The following is a 21,248-nucleotide window of genomic DNA, read 5'->3' as shown; positions in this document are numbered from 1 at the left end:
AGCTTTAGCCTTTCTGGTTAGGCGAACACTGGTGGCGCTCTGGTCGTTCCGTCCCCGGTGTGATGCATGTCCCGACGCGAGTGCTCACGGGCGGAAGTTGGAAGCATGAGCTGCTCCCTTTTACTGTTTTTTAGGACATTTCAGAGGAAGCCGGCCGGCTGACCACCATGGCCGTGACCCCCTGACCCCAGGAAGGCCCTGGATCCCGAGGGCCCAGGAGCCAGCCAAGGGCATTTCTCACGACCGGGAACGGTGAGCTGCCTGTTGTCAGGTGTCAGCTGTGTCTCAGAGTATGCATTCAGCCTTTTTTCCTACTTTTAGTTCAGTGGAGAAAAAAAGCAGTTTTTAAAGGAGGTGCTGGGGTTAAAGAACTGTACACAGAACTGAGCTTCATCCCAACTGTTGTTGTCACGTGGCGAGGATGGTCCTGTGACCGGCCTCTGTGCCTGGTCCGTGTGGTCGCAAAGATTAACCCCAAACCCTGACCGCTGTATGTTAACTTAGGCGAATCCCGGTTCTGCCCCCATTTCTGCCACAAAAGGGGATGAGCTCTGAAGTGGCGTTCTGGTGTCACCTGGGCTCTTAGGTCCGTGCTGGAGCGGTCATCACCTGAAGGGTTTATTTGGGGACCATGGCCTAGCTGTGGGGGGGGGGGTGGTGGCTCCTGGGTCTCGGGGACAGTGTCCACGGTGAAGCCTGAGGGAGCCAGTGGCCGGTGGCTGGGAGAGTGAGCTGTGGCGTGAGTGCTGAGAGTGGGTTTCTCCGAGGGCTGCCCCTTCGTTCCTGCAAAGTCCAGGTGCCCTCAGGGTTCCCAGAACTGCCCGCTGCCCGCAGCGCAGAGCTGGCGGCCTCTCTTCTGTCGGGTCCCGCGTGGCACCCAGGGCAGACACTCACACGAGGGAGACGTCACCGGGACCACGGGTCTTACTTCCAAACCTCCTTCTGCACACTCTCTGATGCCAGCACACACGTCATGTTGGAAGCTCTGCCAGTGTGACATGGCACAGGCACCTCACACCCCATTCCCGGGCCCCCGGGTCAGAGCGGCGATGTGCCTGTGGGACTGGGGTCCCCGAGACTGGTGGACCTGGTCTCGTCGGCATCAGGCTTGGTAATGCTTAGTGGGACAGTCACTGGCACCAGGGCTCCTGGGTGACACGTGCTGAGGAGCACCCCTGGCAAGCGTGAGTCTTACAGTGGAGACGCAGTGGCGCGTGGAATCGCCGAGGCCAGTGTGTGACACGTCGTCAGCTCGCCGTCTGGCTGAGGGTGCGAGTTATGACAAGGGAGGGCAGCCCAGTGCCACTAGGGACCGCCCGCGTGTGGTCAGGGACCTTAATGCCTCCCAAAATGGCTGGAGCTGCGGCCTGAACCTTCCTCGGGAGCCAGGGGAAGCCTCCCTTGTATGCGAACCATCCTTCCACCCCCACCTTTTGTTATTGGAAAGGAGTTCTGAGCCCTCGGGCCATCACGGGCACAGCCGAGGGTTCTCACCTGCAGAGAGGGGGCTCTTTGCGGCCGACCATGTGCAAGGTGTTGGTGGACGTCACCCCACGTGACGGCACCTTCCTCGGCCGACCTGCCCAGACTCTGCAGGAAGACCTTGGAGTTTGCAGCACCATGTGCTCGGACCAGCCGCGTCCCTTCCAAGTTTTTCATGTCCTCGTTTCTCTGGCCTTCGGGAGACGGGTGCGGTCGGGCGGACAGGAAGACCTCGAGCTGTTCAGCCGCCTCCCGGGGCCTTGCCCAGCGACCAGCTTCGTCTCCAGAACAGGGCCTCAGCCCCCGCACGTTCTCCCTAAGGAGTGCCCGCGTCTGCCCTCTGGTGGCAGCTCCTTGGTTGTTGCAGCAAGAGCCAGGCTTGTGAAGCCGGTTTTATCTGTGGGGAAGCCTGGTTCCAACTCCAACGCATGTCGCCAGCCCGTGGCAGCAGGTGGTTCTTCAGAATGTCTGTTAGGCCGTTCGGCACCATTGTCAGAATCCCACTCCGCAGAGTAAGGGCCTGACCACAGCTTCGTGGCTCCTGCCTGTGGCCCCCAGGATGCGTTTTGCGTCCCCTCCACTCCCTTTGCTCTGGGTGTCACAGTTTCCACCGTGCTTCACTCTGCTGTCCCTTCAACAAGCCACGTCCCACCTAATGGCCTCTGTACTGCTGTTCTGGGGGGCAGGGCTTTTCATTTTTGGGCTCACTGGGAAGTTGTGTAGTGGGAGCGTCATGGCTGAAGACAGGGGCCCACAGGTGTGAGTAAGTGGCTCTAAGTATGTCCCCTCCTCAGTGACACCTGGCACCAGAACACCTGCTGCCGCCCTTGCTGGTTTGGTGTCCACCTGCATGGTCTCCCCAGGTGCCCCCTGCCCACCCCGCAGGAACAGGTGCCGGTCAGGAGTTGTCCACACTATTCCCAGCTCCCCGACTATTCCCAGCACAAAGAGCCGCAGGTGGAAATGATGGCACCCCCACATTGGGCAAAGCCGGGGGCACGCAGCCACCCTTCCCCACGTGGTGACATGCTGCCCGCCTCCCCGCTCTGCCTTCCCCTCGTACTCAGGAACCCCCGGGAAGCTCCCATTATACCTGCGAGCTTCCGGAGCAGCAGTGGCCCCGGCCGCCGTCGCCAACCGCCGTGTGCAGCTGGGGGAGCGAGTGGTGCCTCCCGCGAGCTGCTGCAGGTGGGTGTATGGTGGGTGCAGGTGGCTGTTGGCCTGGGGGACCATGTGGGAACTTCCGGTCCTGTGGACACGGCAGGGCAGCCCGAAAGCACGACTGAAATTCATCTCCACGATAAGGGGAAGTGCACTTGATTTTTTATGTCTGAAAAAGCGGCATCTTTCAGCTGTGAGCGTTGCTTTATTGCTGAGCGTATAGAATGGCTCGCTTTCTATTGGCTGAGCCTGGGGTGGGGTGGGGGCAGCAGGGACTGACCACTCCAGTCCCCAGAGTCCTGCGGAGCCTGCCCTGTCACTCCCTCTGGCGCCAGCTGGGCGCTGTCTTGACTGCTGTGCTGGGAGGTAGGTCTCCCTCCTCCAGCTTCACGCCGCTGCAGGGCCGAGTCCCGGGACCCACCCGAGTGCGGGAGCCGTCTGACCGTGGGGACAGCAGTGCCGCTGCCACCCTGGGCCCTGTCACCACCCTCACTGGCGTTCAACCTCAATTCCAGTGCACGTGTCCTGCCGGGCCATGCAGCCTGGTGGTAGAGACCCCCTCCTGTGCCACGGGACTGCTGTGCTTTGCAGAGGACGTGGCCCCGGAGCTGCTTGCCAGGACTGATGTCACACCTGCCACTGTCACCACGGGGGCCCCCATCGAGGCGGCCGCATCGGCTCAGGCCAGCATCCTGATGTCACAGCCTGCCCTTTTGCCCAGCAGGTAGGGTGAGGGTGGTGTGGAGGCCAGTGTCCCCTCTAGGGGACTCCCTGGATTCAGGAGCCGTGCCCAGCGAGTGTCTTCCTTGTCACTGCAGCGGCTGTGGCCACTGCTTTCTAGTCACAAGGCCCTGGGCCCTGCAGGTGCCGCCTTCCCACCCGAGTCCCGTGTCCCTTGCTGTCCTTTGTCTGCCATGTGGGTCACGTGTGCAGACTGGAGATTTGCCTGCCTGTGTGTGTTTCTGATGGGACCTGCACAGGGCGTCCAGTGGAGGGCCACCCGGGGCGTGGAGATGGCCATTAAGACCCGTAATCTTGTTCCACGACCACGGGAGTGTCCCGTGTCTGCTCGGAGGTTTTCTGTCCTTGGTTTATGCTGCCCATTGGCCACCATCAGCACCACCCAGAACAGCTCTCAACAGGTCGATGACCATCAGGGAAGTCCTGTGCCACTGGGGGCGGGAGGTCCAGTTGTCCAGACCACTCCCGACTCCCCAGCTTGCTCACAGCAGACACTGCTGCACGGAGACATGACAGCCGCTGCCCCACGCTAGCATTCCCACAAAATCGTCAGAGGTGGTGACTTCTGGGGAACACACCTTGTGTGCCCATTACTTCAGCCATGAGGGAAAATACATTATCACTGTGACCAATGCAGCCAGAGCTCCCGCAGTGGTTCTCAGGTTTTACCTCAGTCTCCTGGGGGCTTGCTGGCCCCACCCCTTCTGACATGGGGGCCCAGGTGACTAGAGGTTGGGTGACTCAGGCCCGAGGTGACCCCCGAGAACTTGCCTCTCTCCCGGTGTTGCTGGTCCTGCTGCCCCGGGACCCCACTCTGAGAGCATTGAAAGTGGCTCTGTCACCAGGTCCCAAACCCTTGCTTTCGGCTGAATTGCCTCCGGAGAGGGGAGCTCCCTCCTGCCACCCGGGCCTTCTGGTGACATGGCCCTGGGATTTGTCAGACGTGTGAGATCTGAAGCTCCTGCTCTCCCCAGCAGCTCCCGCAGCCTGGCTCCTGGACCTCGCCACCCCCACGGCCTCTCCACGTCCCAGTCTGGCTGCTGGCCGCTCTGTCCCTTCCCTCAGTGTCGTCCTGGACCCATCCCAGTTCAAGGTCCTGGTGACGTGCCTCCTGTCACCTGTCGCTTACGGGCTGGCCCTCCGGTACCTCTGAGTCTGGGATTCCGGGTTCAGATGGCTCCCGAAGGGGCTCTGTGTCTGCGGATGGATTTCGGGGACAGTTCCGGGGTCCAAGTGAGGATCCGCTGTGTGTCTGAGGAAGTGGCCGTTACCGTCTACCACCGGTACAGGAAAGGTACGCGCACACGTTCAGCTTTAGGGACATGGCAGGAAATGCTGGCGAGGGTGAGACCGTGGGGTCGGCAGGAGGCCCTCGACCCCTGTGTGTCTCTCCCGTCCTGGCGTGGAGGCCGGGAACCGTGCTGTGGCCGCCGTCCTGAGCTCCCTCCCACTGGTCCTCCCGTTGGGGTAGCCAGAGCCACCGCCACTCACAGGAGCCGTGGGCGAGGCCGGGAGAGGTGGGCTGAGACCTGAGGTCACACTGCTGACTTTACAGAGTTGCCTCCTGCACAGGGATACTGAAGCCATTGACTAAAGCCTGTGGGCTCGGTTTTCCATTCTGCAAAACTTGGCAGATTTGGTGACACTCCCCACGCGTCTTCAGGGGTTTGTGCTGAGGTCTGGGGATGAGGAGGCTGGCAGTGAGGAGCCCCGGGGAGGAAGCCCACGTCCTGTGGTCAGTGGCCAGGCACAGCCGTTCCTTCTGCCTGGTCCTTAAGCCCCCGGTTCTGCTAGGAGTTCTCGGGTCTGAGCCGGCCTCCGACGGGCTCCTGTCCCTGAGGGCACTGCTCCTGGAGGGCGGCTGGCTGTTGGCCAAGGCGATGGGGTATCAGTCACATGTCCCTCGTCACTTAGCAGGTAGGCTGGCTTCTTCCCATGGAGCAGTGCGGGCTCCCAAGACAAGGGAGAGCAGCCCAGGTGTGCAGGCCCGTGGGCCAAAGCCGGCGCCAATTCCAGGGCTGGAGAGGGAGGCGCACCCACGGAGTGGGAGGGCCTGGAAGGTCACACTGTAGCCAAGGCACCGGGGTGAAAACGGGAAGATCCGCGGCCGTTTTTGTTACCTGCCGTAGTGTTTCTTTAATATACTCCCATGTGACATTTGCTCAGCTGTGGGAGGACCGATGTGTGTTCGTTCTTGTGACCATTTCCCAGTGCGTGGGACTGGCCACGTAGTTCTCAGGGCAAAAGGAAAACGCAGCAGCCTCGTTAGAACAAGTTACTAGGAAGAGCTTGAGGGCACATGCTGCCAGGGCGTGGGGCCCGGGTGCCTGCAGCCTCGCATGCCCACAGTGGCCCTGCGTCGGTACCAGTTCCCGAGTCCGTCAGCCTGTCGCAAGCAGCCCACATGACAAACATCTGTGAGCTTGGAACAGCATCAAACTGCCGTTCTCTTCCCTGCAGAAGGCGTCCACGTGCTCAGGGCAGCTCTTTATAACGAGCGGCGTGGAACTGAGCTGGAGCTGGGGCCCTACTATGTGCATGTGGGCCAAGCAGCTGCGGCCGTGTTCGTGAACTCCAGCAGCGTCCACGACAGTGAAGTGTTGGCCTTTGGCGGCTCGCAGGCAGATGGCCAAGGTGAGGCTGCGTGGGCGGCCGCCCCGGTGTACAGGGCTGCCTGCCGGCTGTCCCATCCGTTTTGTAGCAGCTCCGCGCCTTCGTCCACTCTTCCCTCCTTCAGAGGACGGGTATTGTGCATTGCTGTGCCCTGAGGGGACACGCACAGGCAGCCACACAAAGCCCGAGTCCGAGTCCGCGGCATTTGTGATCAGGGAGACACTGAGACCCACAGAGAACTGTGAGCTAGGACATGAGGCGCCCGGAGGAGGACGAGGCTGACGGAGGTTCCTGGGCAGGTCATTGTGTGGAGCCGCGGGGGACAGGGCGCCTCGGGGGGCAGTTGGCTTCCATGAGGTCACTCCTCTCCGCAGGGTATTTGCTCTCCAGAAATTGTCATGCGCTGACACAGAGCAAAAGCCCACACTGCTCTGTAACGCATACACGGGCACGTTATTATAAAAGCTACACAGCACAACAACAGTAATGTTTGCAAAACAAACCTGCCTTCTTTCTTAATATCCCTTTCTGATCTATGAGCTGTTTTCAATCTTCTAGACACCCGGGTCCCCTCTAGAATCTGACAAGATACGTGGTATGTTCCCTTGGTACATACATACGTGTGTGCCCGTGTGCTCGTGTGTGACTGTGCCTGTGTGCACGGACGTGCACCATTCTGCATTACACTTCAGAGGCTTCAGAGCCCAAAGTTACCCGTGGACCCTGTTTAAGCTGCTTAGTGTGCACACTGGAGAGATGCTGTAAGAACAGGCCACCTGCAGAGGTAATAAGCATATTTCAAAGGAATGAATGTACTTACTGTGTATGGAGAGAGAGAGAGAGAGAGAGAGAGAGAGAAGACACTTAGACAACATTCTAATGAGAGAAGTTTTGTGACAAAGTTCATATTTCCCAGGTCTGATTCCAAATATGTGCTTCAAATTGGAATTCAAAGAGGGAACTAAAAAAGTGCAAAATATCACTATGTGTTGTGTGAGATGAATGCACCAGGTTGGGACTGTTTTTCCAAACCTTTTTTCCATTCCAGGCACTGTCCTCACACACCATTTTCCATCCGTTTCCTACTACAACGTGTCCTTTACCTCCCACACTCTCGTGGGTGACGTCCAGGCCTGGGCCAGCGTGACCGTTCGGTACCAGCTGCAGCGTACGTGTTTCTTCTACTTCAAGATTTAACGAGACCTTCTCGCAGTTGGTCGAGGTCACAAAGGCCACCGACGATGCAGCTTCTGTGGCAGCTCGACCAAGACCCCACTTGCCCTTGACCAAGCTCTTGTTCACCTGCAGTCCGTTCTGGGCTTTTCTAGAAGCACAGGCCTTACGGCTTCCACCTAAAGGCATGAGAAGGGGGTGCTATGCAGAATCACCCGCCAGCTCCCCTGTACATTCCAGAGGAGGTGGCCGTGTCACTTGATGAGCATGGGCCCCAGTCGCCTCCCACCTGGCCCATTTCCCTGCTCAGGGGATGGCGAGGACACCACTGCCCTGGGTGGTCCCAGCCCTGGGGGCTGAAGCTCCTTGCCTCCATTTCCTTCATCACAGCCGTGTTTGTCTACACAAACGGGACGGTGTTTGCCACCGACACCGACATCGCTTTTGTAGCTGTTACCAAGGAAACCAGTGCCCTGGAGTTTGCGTGGTACTTTGGAGGAGAGCCACCCGTGAAGACGACTTCCAGAAGCATCAGGAGGAGACTTGGCGTCCCCCAGTGGTGCGTACATGGTCCTCACCCCGCCTGGCTGCCCGTGACACAGCCTCAGCAGTCTGGCGCCAGTGTGCTAGCACCAAGCAAGTTGGGAGTCACATCTGCACTCACTGTCACCCAGCACGTCCTGAATTGAGCCCCCAAAAGGAAGCGGGATTCCCCCTCTGAACGACGTCAGGGGGCGGGGGGTGGGGGGCTTTGGAACCAGACAGTCCCAGTTCAGATGCCGTCCCGCTGCCATCGTGGCCTCAGCAAATTCTCCTAAGGAAGGGTGACAGTGCTGCTCTGAGAGCTGCATTATCTCGTGAAGCGGTGACATGGAAACCCCTGGCTGCTGTGATAATCCCTACAGATTAGGTGCCAGCCGCTGGCTTTCCTGGAAGTAACGAGCAGCTTGTCGCTCTCACTGGGCTCCGGCCCACCTCACAGGTACCACGTGGTGGTCCAGGCTTCCAACGGCATGAGCAGCGTGGTCTCGGAGCCCCATCACATCTGGGTGCAGCGGAGGGTCGTCCCCAGCCGGCTAACGGCCCCCTCCTCGGCCCTGGTGAACACCACTGTGACCTTTCAGTGCAGACTCAACTTTGGCAGCGATGTCGCTTACCTGTGGGATTTTGGGGACGGCGCAGGAGGCCTGGGAGGCAGCTCCGCCAGCCACGTCTACCATAGGTAATGCGCGCCCGTCGGCAGGGCCTCTAGGACCGCAGGCCACATGTTCTCACATGCTCCAGGGCTGGGCCTCTGACGGGGGCTGTGCTGTTGCAAATCCAGCAGTCCTGAATGATTGTCCATTTGCATCATTTGCAAAGCAAGCGTGTGTTTCCTTAGTTGGACAGGACCTGCTTGGCCAGGGGCGGCCTGTGCACGCAGCCCAGGCCCCTCTATCCCCCTCCCCAGGCTGGGCCCCTCCACCCCCCAACAACCCAGGTCCCTCTGCTCCACCCCCATCTCATCTCCAGGCCCTGGGGTCTGTCCTGTGCCCCTGGGTTTGCAGGAGAACTGATCCCTGGGGCAGAGAACAGAACGGAAAGGTCATGCTCACAGATATTCAGTCACGGGTGAGGGTGCCCCTTATATGGGGGACAGAGGAGCCAGGTGATGGCTGCCGCCAGGGCTCCCCAGGAGGGATGCGTGTGTCCCCATTTGGCTGGTGGTTTTTCATATAGCAGGTGACAGCACTGGGGGGTCGGGTCTCTGCCCTGACCTGTGCTTGTTGGGCAGGGGGTCTATTAACTGGGCGACAAATGGCCCCTGGGAGTCGGTCATGACCGAGTGTCCTCTCCTCATTCACGGGCTGTCCGGCCATCAGAGCCTGTGCTTACGTAGGGGGACAGCTGTGAGAAGGGTGGAGTGACTCACGCGTCAGTCAGGGTCTGTGCCTTGTCACCCTCAGGGAAGGGGAGTTCACGGTGCAGGTCCTGGCCTTGAACAACATCAGCGCTTCCTCCCTAAAAAAGCACCTTTTCATCGTGCAGGAGCCCTGCCAGCCGCCCCCGGTGAAGAACATGGGGCCCGCCAAGGTGCAGGTAGGGGCCTGGGGCTCACTTACCAGGTGTGTGGCAGCGCTTCCCCCGGGAACCAGCGCCGGGAACGCGAGCTCTGGGGATGAAGCCAGGCTTTGTCCAGTTTCTCCCTTGCATTTGGCACAGAGAGCGAGAGTGAGGGATTCTGGAAGGGTGGGGGGGGGGGGAGGAGGGAAGGAGAGGAGGGTGGAGGGGGAGGGAGGCAGAAGTGTTTCTGGCCTTGGAATCCACCCTTTATTCACCTCCATTTCTCTGGTGGTCAGCTCACTCCGCTTTGAGGTTATTAAAAATTGCTTGTGCAAAGAACCGTAGCATTTCCGGGAGAAATCGATGTTTGAGTCTATGTGATATCAAAATCCACAGAAATGCTCAGTTCCGTGTTGAGCACCTACTATGGGTTACAAAAAATAGGGTCGATTTTTATTTCTTTTCAGAGTCAAAGTGCTCCAAGGACATAAGGGAGCTAAACTCACCTGTCACCGTCTCAGAACCAGTTCTCATCCCCCTGAGCGTGTCATAATTTAGTGTGATTGTTAGTCATCCGTGGGTTAAAAACGGACTTCTCAGTGTTAAAGTTTGTTGTAACTCATAAATCTGGCCAGTTGTGTGACAAATGCCGGAATGGTTTCATATTCAGAGTAGAACAATAAAAAATGTCTTAAAAGCAATTGAAAGCGTCACAAAAATCACTTAAAGCCAAAGCCAAATTCCATTGGTAACAAACACTAGTAGGTGTTAAAAGCCTGTGTCCCTGCAAGCTCTTCCCTCCCCACTGTTCATGGCAGCGCTTCATGTAAAATCCTCCAGGGGGCCCCGTCGTCGCCTTGGCAGCCCTGTCGGCACCCTGTGTCCCCCGGACGATGACACTGCGTGACATTTGGTTCCTGTCACTCAGGTGTAGACAGTATCTTTCAATGCTCCCAGGGGCTTCTTTCGGGCAGAGGGACTCCGGGCTCATCCGGTGGCTTCTGCCCCACCTGACAGCGGCTTCACCTCTGCAACTATTTGTTAGCAATTTTGCTAATAAATGTGTAAAATACTTTGAGAGCAACAGCACCAATATCACCACCAGAAATAAACCTTCTCAGGGAGCTTTCAGATTTCTCTGTAGTTCTTTTTGCCCTCAGAATATAGCCTCAAAATACTATTAAAGTCACTTCCGATATCGCTTTCCCCTGTTACTTGTCTGAAATGCGGTTACATTCCTTTGTTTCAGTTTGTTTGCAACTATCAGAAATTAGTGTGTTGTCTTGGGGTTTTTTTTGCTTTACTTTAAACTTTGAACATATAAAACATTTACCTGATTCTATCATCAAAACCATACAATGAGGTAACAATTTATATTGTTGATTTGCCTGTTCATGTCTTTGCTTGGCTTTCTCTTGGAGACTTTGAAAATTTCCTATTGATTTTAAGGTGTTAAACTGTCATGGATTTTGCAAATGATTTTCCTTTTTCTCTGTTGATTGCTTTTTAAAATTATTTATATTTTTGACATTCAGAAGTTTAAGATTTTATGTAAGCGAATCTATTAACGTTTTCCTTTGATACTTTCCCATGAATTTTACACTTTAGAAGGGTTTTTCCTCATCATGAGGATAAATATTTATTCTTTGTTCTCATTGCTTTTATATTTTGACTTTTGACTTTTCTCTGTAAGATGGATGTAGTATTTGTTTTGGCACAATGGGAGTTTAATGAGACATCGTTCTCTTAATACACAGGTGTGGCGGTCTCAGCCTGTGATGCTGGCAGTGACCTTTGAAGCCGCCATTGTCTGTGACATCTCCCGAGGCCTGTCCTACACCTGGAGCTTCCAGGACCGTGCAGGGCTGCAGGTACCCCTGCCCCCTGCCGTCGGCACTCACAGGCGGACCATCACTGTCCCAGCCTACTTCCTGGAGCCCGGGAACTACACTGCACTGGCCAAGGTGGGCTGGCGGCTTACACGGCCACTTGCACAAGCAGACTCGTACTTCCCAGCAGCCTGTGAGCAAGAGCCAGGCCAGTTCTGTCCAGAGAAGGGAGTTGTGTTCAACTTCAGTTACCTTTCCTTTAGTCCATGTGTGTTTGAGGGTTAGAAAGGAAGCTTCAGCAAAGGTAAGCTCAACAAAATCTACAACCACGGGAAACTTGCTGCGGCGGCAGGTTTAGAGGCCGTGCGTGTGTGCAGGCAGGTGTCACCCCTCGAGGTGTCCCTGAGGTCGGGGACCCAGGGAGCCCAGCTGTGAGATGCACACTCCAAAGGAAAGTGCTCCTGCTCTCATTAACTCCTGCCATGTTGTCTCCCTGAGCACCCAGTAGGATGTTTATTTTGACAAAGGTGACTGGCTGGGGTTGAAAATAAGGCTTTCTGTGCAGTACCTGGAGCCTCTTGTTGGAGCTGACAATGCACTTGGACTCACCAGTTTCCCTTTAACTCTAAGACGAGTGTCCGGCTCCGGTGAGTACCCTGCCAGCCCCTGTGACGTCCCTTGTCGTCATGTTGTAGGTGCAGGTGGAAGGCAGTATTGTGTACAGTAACCACTGCGTGGGGGTGGAGGTGCGAGCCAGGGACCCCGTCAGCGTGATCTCCGAGGGCACGCACCTGCTCGTCCCCAGGACACCGTCGTCCACCGTCGTGCTCACGGGGACCCTGTCCTTCGACCCAGACAGGCCTGGGGCCGCGCTCAGGTGAGCACCGAGGGCCTTGCGACGACTCCTCCTCAGCCCGGCCCTTCTCTTCATCCTCCTCCCCCCCAGAGTCACCTCTGGGGAGCTGGTGTGAGAATTCTGCCGTAATAATTTAAACTGTTTTAAGTGTCTTAACTTTCATTAGTCGAATTAATATTTCATTTAGGATCAAAATATAAGGGAGGGAAAGGGGTGGAAATAAAACGTGAGTGGACGTATACGCTGGTATTTAAAGTATGATATATTTAAACATGAGGTTTAAGTAGTGTCTCAGTGTGTTGAGGCCACGGTGTCACCACACCGACGGGGCTTAGAAGCGTCAGACATTTCTTCCTCACACTCTGGAGGCTGGGAGTCCAAGCTCAAGGTGCCGGCAGGTTCAGCGTCTGCTGGGCTGCTCCTGGCTCACAGCCGCCGTCTTCCCGCGGAGTCCTCACACGGGGGAGGGCCAGGGCCCTCTGTAGGGTCTCTTTTCTAAGGGCACGAATCCATCACGGAGGCCCCACCCTCATGACCTACTCACCCCAGAGGCCCCACCTCCTGGCACTGTCACCTTGAGGGGTTAGGATTTCAACATAGGAATTTGGGGGGCGGACACAGACATTTAGTCCATAGCAAACATGTTATTTTGTATGAAAACACTTGGGCTGTGCAGGGCTTTGCTGTGTGGGAGGCTGCATTTCCGGGTGTTGCTCATCACTGTGTGTGTCCCTCAGGGTCGGAGGCCCCTGGCTCAGGCTCCTTTTCTGCACCCGCACCCTCCCTGGGCGGCCTGACCCAGTGTCCTGACGTGGACACTGTCCACACTCCACTGACCTTGAGCACCAATCTCCCCCGGACACCACCAATGGCCTTGGACACACAAGTCCCCTGGACACCGTACACACACCAGTAACCTGGAGCACGCATCCTCCACAGAAACTGTCCGCTCACTCCCCTGCAGCCCCCAGAAAAGCCCGCATAGTGACACTGGTCACATACTTGACCAGAGCAGGTGCGCTCAGCCCTCAAGTGGCTTCCCCCACAGGTACTACTGGACGTGCACCCCAGCTGGCAGCCCCAGGGGCCCCTGCTTCACTGGGCCCTCTCCACACAGCCTGGACGTCGGGGCCCCCATCCTCTCCTTCGCAGCGCTCTCTCTCAGTGGCGGCTATGACCAGTTTCTCGTGACGCTGACAGTTTCCAGTGACGGCCGGAACTCTTCAGAGGCGCAGGTGTTTTTGTCCACCCGCCCTGACTCATCGCTCAGGTACCACCTGTCCCGCCACCCCCACCAGGCGGGTCTGGGACTTTGTCCTCCATGCTTCACGCCCGCAAAGAAACCTGCTGTGTACACAGGAGATGGGTTCAGGCACCGGATCCCCTCTGCTTTGACAATGGGGGCCCTGAGTGGGAGGCATCCCTCCCGTCAGAGCAACCACCCCGAGATGGGATGGCTCCAGGGCTTGGGGCTGACGCCAGAGGGAGGCAAAACATTTCAGGGGCCCTGCCCTTGGCCGCCAGGTGCCACCTCCCACATGGGAGGTCCACGTCAGCTGAGTTGTGACGTCCAGAGTAGGCAGGGTAGAGGGAACACGGCACTGCTGTGACCACAAACCAAAACCCCACAATGCAGAGGTTAGAATAGCACCCGAGGGCCACACACAGCTCCAGACACTGCACGCAGGCTGACATGTGCTGCAGCTGCTCTGTCCCCCACATGGGGGCTGGGGTGAGCTGGACACCAGTGACCACAGCTCTGCAGGACGTCTGAAAGGCCTGGGGCGGGCAGGGCTGCATCCATCACTGGACCCTGCAAGGGGTCTGGGTAGTTACTATGGTCTTGTGTATAAAACAACTCGTGGTAGCAGCGTGGGCTGGATGAGTTCCAGAAGGCTTCCTGGAGGAGGAAGCAAACAGGAAAGAGGGTGTCCTCAAGAATCGGGCGTGAGTTGTGCCTCTGAAGTCAGCAAAGCTGCTCTGAGAGACCCCCTTGATTGGGATCCAGGGTTTCAGGTGTGAAGCTGTGGAAACTAAGCCTCGGTAGACAAGCATGGGCCATGTCACCGGTGCTGTGCAGGGCTTCTGCGAGGCCACATGACCCAGGCCCCGTGCGCTTTACTAATATCGGTGTATACTAAGAGCAAAGACCTGCCAGTACAGGGCTAGAGATGTTGGGGCCGAATTTAAATAATATGTTCAGTAAATTAGACACTTCTAGTCTAAAAATACCAGGCACTGTATAATTCTGTTTCTCACAAAATAATGACAGAATTTATTTTAAGATATTCATTCACCACGCACTAAAGTTATTGAATGAACACCTGTCAGGAATTATTTGAGCCTGTGTGACAATGTCCTGGGAGGTGCGGGGCCAGATGGGCCTCTCCTTGCCCGTGTCCACTCTCATCCCCACCGCACACGCACACACCCTGCGCGAAGGCATGCACACGCAGACACACACACTCAGACACACACACGCAGACACACACACCTGTGGCCGGCACCAGGAGAGGACCCTCGTGGGCCCATGGGCCGTGCCTCCTGTGTGCAGGGAGAGGGGCCTTCACGTGGGAAATGCCCGCAGCACACACCCACTCAGCGTCTCCCCAGGTCCCGCAGGAAAGAAACCGCTGAGTGAGGCCCAAGGCAGCAATCCCAGAAGCCCGTGTGGTCCTAAAGAACCACAGTCTACAAGATGCACTTTGGAGAGCACAATCAGCAAGCGAGACTAGAGAAGGAGTTAGGAGGTGCGGGGCGGGGTCTGTGGGTGGGCTGTGGGGCCACAGGGCAGGCGGCCCCTTTCCTGTGAGCACCCTGAGTCCTGCGGGAATGGGGAGCCTGCGTGCCGTCACGAGGGTCCAGGTGACCGTGGGTTTGTAGCGGATTCAGGCCTCACTGTGCGGGAAAAATGGAGCTCCCAGGAGAGCAGTGTGCATAGCCTGGCCAGAGCCCTTCAGGGGCCCAGTCCTGGCTCTCCCCTTGCCTCTGTGTGACCTGAGGAAGTGGCACAGCCTCTCTGAGCTTTGTGGGGTGTGCTGGTGTGTTTGCCACCTGGGAAACGGTGGTGTCAGACGAAGTCTTGCTCGGAGGAGCTCGATGCAGGCTGGGCCAGCCCGTGGGTACTCAGTCGAGTCAGCTGTGACTCTGCTATTGGGTCACAAGTAAAGGCCCGGAGATCTGAACATGGCTACCCCGAGTGAACGCAGCCAGGCAGCCCCAGGTTGTCTTCCGAAGGTCTCAGACCAAGTTTGCACGTTCCAGATTCGTCCACATCTCCTGGGTCCACTTCAGAGACGTCTTTGTGAACTGGAACGAGGAGCTTTCTCTTCGAGCCGAGTGTGCAGGCTGTGGGGACACAGTGGGTCCCTCTTACTCCTGGGATCTCTTTTTAGTCAACGCAACAGAAAAGAACTGTGTGGAAGGTAAAGATGATTGTTGCTTAATTTTGTGGATTCAGGAAACAGAGTGATTTTGAGATTGCTAAAAACTTGCAAAATGTAGTTCATTTGAACCAGTGTGTCTGGTGTTGGCGTCATTGACTGTGTCCCTTGCCCCTCCTGCTCTTATCCTCGTGTGGTGACAGCAGAGGAAAGAGCCCCCATCAGCCTGGTCGCTGTGTGCAGGCTGGACCCAGTGTTCGCTGAAGCACTGTTACTGGGTTAGCAGTACAGGAAGCTGCTGGAAGTGACGTGTGCTGTACCCGCTCTCCAGGGCCTCGTCCCTCCGGCCATGCTTGTCCTCTGCATGCATGCCGGGCTCAGTGACAGCGTGCGGCCTGGAGGTGTCTGGGCTCCTGGGTTTGGACCTGGGCAGATGGAGCTGTCCCTGGTGACATCTGTGATGAGGGCTCGCTCTGAACAGCTGAGAGACGGCCTTTTATTTCTGAGCTGGCTCCGCTGGCGTCTTGCACAGAAGCTGGCCAAGCCTCAGAGTCTCTCCATGTCCTTGCGTTTCTCCACTCAGTAGGGCCGCATGAAGCTTCCGTGCGGGGAGCTCTGCGCCTGGCCGGCCTCAGTGCTGAAGGGACGTGAAGACAGGGAGGCCATCATGCCGTCTTCGCAGGGTGGCCCTCCCATGTTTGTTAGGTGGATGGTTTTGTCTGAATCGAAGCCTGTGCCCAACATGTCATGGGCTGAGTGACACGGCAGTGGTTCCACTTACGCCCAGCAATGCTTGTCCCTGCACTGCGGCAGCTCAGCCCTGTGGTCACAGAACCTGACTGCCGTGGTGGAAAGTGAAAGCTCAGTGCGCTGTGACGTCACTTTCTATGTCCTTGCAATGTGTTCTCTGCTGCTCGTTCTCTCAGAAATCCCACCCACTCTGTGTAGAATTGCTGCACAGACCCTGATGGACAGGGAAGGATTAGGAGAAGCTCTACGAGCCCAGATCTTTTCTAGAATGTGCGTGCACAGCCCCTGCCGGGGTGCAGAGGGCTTGGGGGCTCGGGGAAGGCGAGTGGCGGGTGGAATGGTCAGGTGAGCCCGTGTCCTACGTCCATACGTCTGTCTGCTCCCTGCCTGCCTCCCAAGTGCAGTTTACGAATGGACGCCAGGCTTGTTTAAAACAGAACATGCTTATGTAATCTGTACACTTTCAAAATCAAATCGTCCTTTTTCGTCCAGATTTTTAACACTGAAGTCTTTGTTTCAGTTCCCTTTTGTAGGACCATGGGGCTGCTGGGCTCCTCTAGTCTTGGGGCCGTTTTGGGGTCATCAGAGTCTGCTGCACTGTCCCCGGGGCCAAGCAGGACACTTCCCCATGTCACGTCCACGCCGTCCTCAAGGGAGCCGTGGCCACAGACCCGCAGATGGCCTGACCTTCCCACCACGGCAAGAACCTCCGTGGACTCCACGGCCACCCTGCACCGTGCCCCCCCTGCAGGTGACACTGCAGGCCCAGGGCCCAGCCCCTCAGGGGGCAGCCCAGCTTCTGAGGCCCCAGGTCAGTGCTGCCTGGGCTAGGTGTGACGTCCCTGCGTGGCCCTCAGCTCACCCCACCCGAGTGCGACCTGGACGGCTCCACAGTCGGGGCTGCATAAGCCTTCTGGGCACGTCGCTTCCCCATCTTCCTCTCCTCCCTAAGGACCACCGGGTCCCTTTACTGCTGGTTTTCAGGTTGGACAGAAACTATTTTTGAGCCTAAAACTGGAGAGAGAAGTTCATTGTTAGGGATAAAAGTTGTCCCTCCCCCGTGACGCCATTTCATGTGGCTGCTCGTATTCAGGTGACAGTTCTTCTCGTGCCCTGTGCCCTGGCAAAGGCTGCCACACCCAGGGCTCTGAGCCTCAGGTTAGCGGGTGGGGGTGCCTCTGTGAGTCCCTCAAACTTTAGGAGAGAAGCTCCGTGGGGGCAGAAAAGTGACACTGGCAGCAGGACGCTCTTATGTCCATTTCTTTCCTACGAGAAAAGAGTGAGGTGTGTCCCCTGGAAGAACAGTGAGAGCTCCTGCGAGGAGAGCCCTGGGCGTTGGTCCCCACTGATAACCGGCTGCTCAGGACTCCAGTCTCCTTGTGGCCAGGGCCAGTGACTCCTGACTCCCTGCGGCCGTGATGCTGTCCCCACTGCCTCTGAGGGGTTCTGTGTCCCCACAGCAATAGACCAAGGGTGACGTTTGCGATCCATTGGGAATCAGGATGAATTCCAGGGGTGTTTGTGCTTACACAAGATGTTCTGGTTGTCCTTTCGTGCAGACTTTGAAGCCTATTACAGCGACTTCCAAGAAGCAGCACCATCCACAGGAAGGAGACCAGGTGACTGAGTGGCGGCTTCCTCCTTCCCGGAGCCTGGGCCCGGCCTTCAGGCCGGTGTGCCCGCCACTCGCGTTGCTGAAACCTGGATTCCCACACGACTCCCTCACTTCAAGCAAAGGGGACGTACATGCCCCTTTGCGGGGCTCAGTCTGGCTGAACCCTCATTTCCAGTGTGTGGGTGGTGGCATTTCAGCTCCCCCCAAACACCAGTTGGCCCCCCAGCCCTGGCCCGGCAGCCACTCCCCCTCCCACGCCCTGGCCCCTGGGTGTCATCTGCTGGAAAGGCCTCCCTCGGTGTCCTTCCCAAGTTCTCTGGGAGAGTGCCCTCCTTTCTGGTCACCTTTGAGTCTCCTCTCTGGGGAGACCCTCGTCTGGTCGTGTGACCCCACCAGCAGCCCCGTGCGTGTCTTCTTACCTGTTTAAAGGACTCTTGCTGTGGCTGTTTGCCCTGCTCTGAGAGCTTCAAGGAAAGTCTGCATGACAAGTTTACACACGTGTCCCCAGAGCTGTCACAGTGCCTGGCGTGTGGTCACTGAGTGTGTTACAGACGCGTACTGAGTAGTGAGTAGTTGGATAACCAGGGAGGATTTATTTAGCGAATGAATACTGACCAGGGAGGGGTTTCTCTATGGGTGGAAACCCGTCTGGTTTCCGGGGCCTTTCTCTGCAGTCTGGTTAGCACCCCAAACAGGCTCCTGCCTGCTCTCCTGCCCGGACTGTGTCTCTGCCTCCAGTCTCGCTGCCCAGTCACTCACTGCACGACCCAGAGGTGGCACCTTCGGGACCGCAAGCCAGACTGTCACAGCCCTGACCTGTCCCTCCGATAGCCCCCCACACTTGGGGTGACAGTGGGACCTGAGGGTCCCCCGGTTCCTCCTGACTCGTCTCCCCCTCCCCCCTTTACTCCCTCCAGCCACATCCAGATTGTTCCTGAGCAGTTTCTTGTAACAGTTCATTCAAGTCTCCTTCTGCGCCTCTCCCCAGGGTCCTCCCAGCCCCACCTGTGTGCAGGTCCTGCTTTGTCTGTCTCCAGGGCCCTTACCTGGCTTTACAGGGCTTGTGTAGTGTATTCTCGTGTGTTTTTCCATTCGCTCACCGTGGATGTTCTGACGGCTGGCAGGATTCTTGCTCTAGGCTATTGCTATGTCTCCAGTAGACTAGTCCCTAGGCTTGGCGGGCCAGAATGGACGTGTGCTGACTTGGTGAAAGGAGGAAGGAGTGTGATGGAGGGAGGAGGGAGCGCAATGGAGGGAGGAGGGAGTGTGATGGAGGGAGGAGGGAGCGCGATGGAGGGAGGAGGGAGCACGATGGAGGGAGGAGGGAGCGCGATGGAGGGAGGAGAGGAGGGAGCACGATGGAGGGAGGAGGGAGCACGATGGAGGGAGGAGGGAGTGCAATGGAGGGAGGAGGAAGTGTGATGGAGGGAGGAGGGAGCGCGATGGAGGGAGGAGGGAGCGCGATGGAGGGAGGAGGGAGCGCGATGGAGGGAGGAGAGGAGGGAGCACGATGGAGGGAGGAGGGAGCGCGATGGAGGGAGGAGGGAGCGCGATGGAGGGAGGAGAGGAGGGAGCACGATGGAGGGAGGAGGGAGCACGATGGAGGGAGGAGGGAGCGCGATGGAGGGAGGAGGGAGCGCGATGGAGGGAGGAGAGGAGGGAGCACGATGGAGGGAGGAGGGAGCACGATGGAGGGAGGAGGGAGCGCGATGGAGGGAGGAGGGAGCACGATGGAGGGAGGAGGGAGCACGATGGAGGGAGGAGGGAGCGCGATGGAGGAAAGAGGGAGCGCGATGGAGGGAGGAGGGAGCGCGATGGAGGAAAGAGGGAGCATGATGGAGGGAGGAGGGAGCGCGATGGAGGAAAGAGGGAGCGCGATGGAGGGAGGAGGGAGCGCGATGGAGGAAAGAGGGAGCATGATGGAGGGAGGAGGGAGCGCGATGGAGGAAAGAGGGAGCGCGATGGAGGAAAGAGGGAGCGCGATGGAGGGAGGAGGGAGCGCGATGGAGGAAAGAGGGAGCACGATGGAGGGAGGGAGGAGTGTGATGGAGGGAGTGTGATGGAGGGAGGAGGGAGCACGATGGAGGGAGGAGGGAGCACGATGGAGGGAGCGTGATGGAGGGAGGAGGGAGCGTGATGGAGGGAGGAGTGTGATGGAGGGAAGAGGGAGCACAATGGAGGGAAGAGGGAGCACAATGGAGGGAAGAGGGAGCACAATGGAGGAAAGAGGGAGCACGATGGAAGGAGGAAGGAGTGTGATGGAGGGAGGAGGGAGTGTGATGGAAGGAGGAGGGAGCGCGATGGAGGGAGGAGGGAGTGCGATGGAAGGAGGAAGGAGTGCGATGGAAGGAGGAAGGAGTGTGATGGAGGGAGGAGGGAGTGCGATGGAAGGAGGAAGGAGTGTGATGGAGGGAGGAGGGAGCGCGATGGAAGGAGGAAGGAGTGTGATGGAGGGAGGAGGGAGCGCGATGGAAGGAGGAGGGAGTGTGATGGAGGGAGGAGGGAGCGCGATGGAAGGAGGAGGGAGCGCGATGGAGGGAGGAGGGAGTGCGATGGAAGGAGGAAGGAGTGCGATGGAAGGAGGAAGGAGTGTGATGGAGGGAGGAGGGAGCACAATGGAGGGAGGAAGGAGCGTGATGGAGAGAGGAGGGAGCACGAAGGAGGGAGGAGGGAGTGCGATGAAGGGAGGAGGGAGCACGATGGAGGGAGGAGGGAGTGCGATGGAAGGAGGAAGGAGTGCGATGGAAGGAGGAAGGAGTGTGATGGAGGGAGGAGGGAGCACAATGGAGGGAGGAAGGAGCGTGATGGAGAGAGGAGGGAGCACGAAGGAGGGAGGAGGGAGTGTGATGGAGGGAGGAGGGAGCACGATGGAGGGAGGAGGGAGTGTGATGGAGGGAGGGAGGAGTGTGATGGAGGGAGGAGGGAGCACAATGGAGGGAGGGAGGAGTGTGATGAAGGGAGGAGGGAGTGTGATGGAGGGAGAAGGCAGTGTGGTGGGGGGAGGAAGTAATATGCAGCTGCACCACCGGCCGTCTGATGGTGACGTTTTCCTGCCCGTGTTTAGGGGGTGAGGACTTCAGAGAAGCAGGGTCCAGCCATAGTAGGAATAGTGACTGCTACTGACCTGGTTTGGGCCCAGCCCCTGAACTTCTCCATTAACCCTGTAAGAAGAGCATTATGACTTTTTCCAACTGTCCACGGGCTTGGTTCGTCTTCCTAGGGACCAACACCCACCTGCAGGAATCAGGAGCCAGTGCCAGTGCTGACGGGAGCCGCGGGGATGGGGACAACCTGCTGGGCCCCTTCATCCCCATTGCTGGTGCCAGGCCTGCACTCCTGGTCGACTGGCCCAAGGCCCTGGTGGGCCGAGCTGTTTTCCAGGGCTACACGACATCTGGTACGAGCGCCCCCTTCACCCTGGCTTCTCAGCGTTTGGGTCCTGGCCCCTCAGTTTCTGCTGTGCCTTCCCCTTTGCCTAGAGAAGTACTGGGACAACAGTGCCTTTCCTACCTGCGCTCGTCCCTCTGTGGATGACAGGCTGAGGCTCTTGCCGGCCTACCAGGGGCCCTGTTTGCAGCCTAAGGGAGGACTGCTCATCTGGC

General features: G+C 57.9%; 1 protein-coding gene across 1 annotated transcript in view; it reads left to right on the top strand.

Annotated features, from left to right (window-relative positions):
• The window catches only part of PKD1L1 (polycystin 1 like 1, transient receptor potential channel interacting), a gene marked incomplete at its 5' end in the record, with an annotated part of 103,905 nt that overhangs the window by 2,265 nt on the left and 80,392 nt on the right, over positions 1-21,248 (top strand). The window contains 17 exons of the mRNA XM_081079376.1: positions 135-252; positions 2,346-2,670; positions 2,979-3,367; positions 4,359-4,678; positions 5,179-5,301; positions 5,845-6,018; positions 7,046-7,165; positions 7,561-7,729; positions 8,153-8,392; positions 9,117-9,249; positions 10,971-11,177; positions 11,738-11,919; positions 12,947-13,168; positions 15,163-15,323; positions 16,552-16,842; positions 17,591-17,650; positions 20,867-21,043. Of these exons, the coding sequence (XP_080935502.1) occupies positions 135-252; positions 2,346-2,670; positions 2,979-3,367; positions 4,359-4,678; positions 5,179-5,301; positions 5,845-6,018; positions 7,046-7,165; positions 7,561-7,729; positions 8,153-8,392; positions 9,117-9,249; positions 10,971-11,177; positions 11,738-11,919; positions 12,947-13,168; positions 15,163-15,323; positions 16,552-16,842; positions 17,591-17,650; positions 20,867-21,043 (3,411 nt within the window). The remainder of the gene's footprint in view (positions 1-134; positions 253-2,345; positions 2,671-2,978; positions 3,368-4,358; positions 4,679-5,178; positions 5,302-5,844; positions 6,019-7,045; positions 7,166-7,560; positions 7,730-8,152; positions 8,393-9,116; positions 9,250-10,970; positions 11,178-11,737; positions 11,920-12,946; positions 13,169-15,162; positions 15,324-16,551; positions 16,843-17,590; positions 17,651-20,866; positions 21,044-21,248) is intronic.

The sequence above is a fragment of the Rhinolophus hipposideros genome (genome assembly GCF_964194185.1).
Source record: "Rhinolophus hipposideros genome assembly, chromosome: 18".
NCBI lineage: Eukaryota > Metazoa > Chordata > Mammalia > Chiroptera > Rhinolophidae > Rhinolophus > Rhinolophus hipposideros.
The sequence above is the reverse complement of the archived record's forward strand: the minus strand, read 5'-3'. Positions and strand labels throughout refer to the sequence as shown.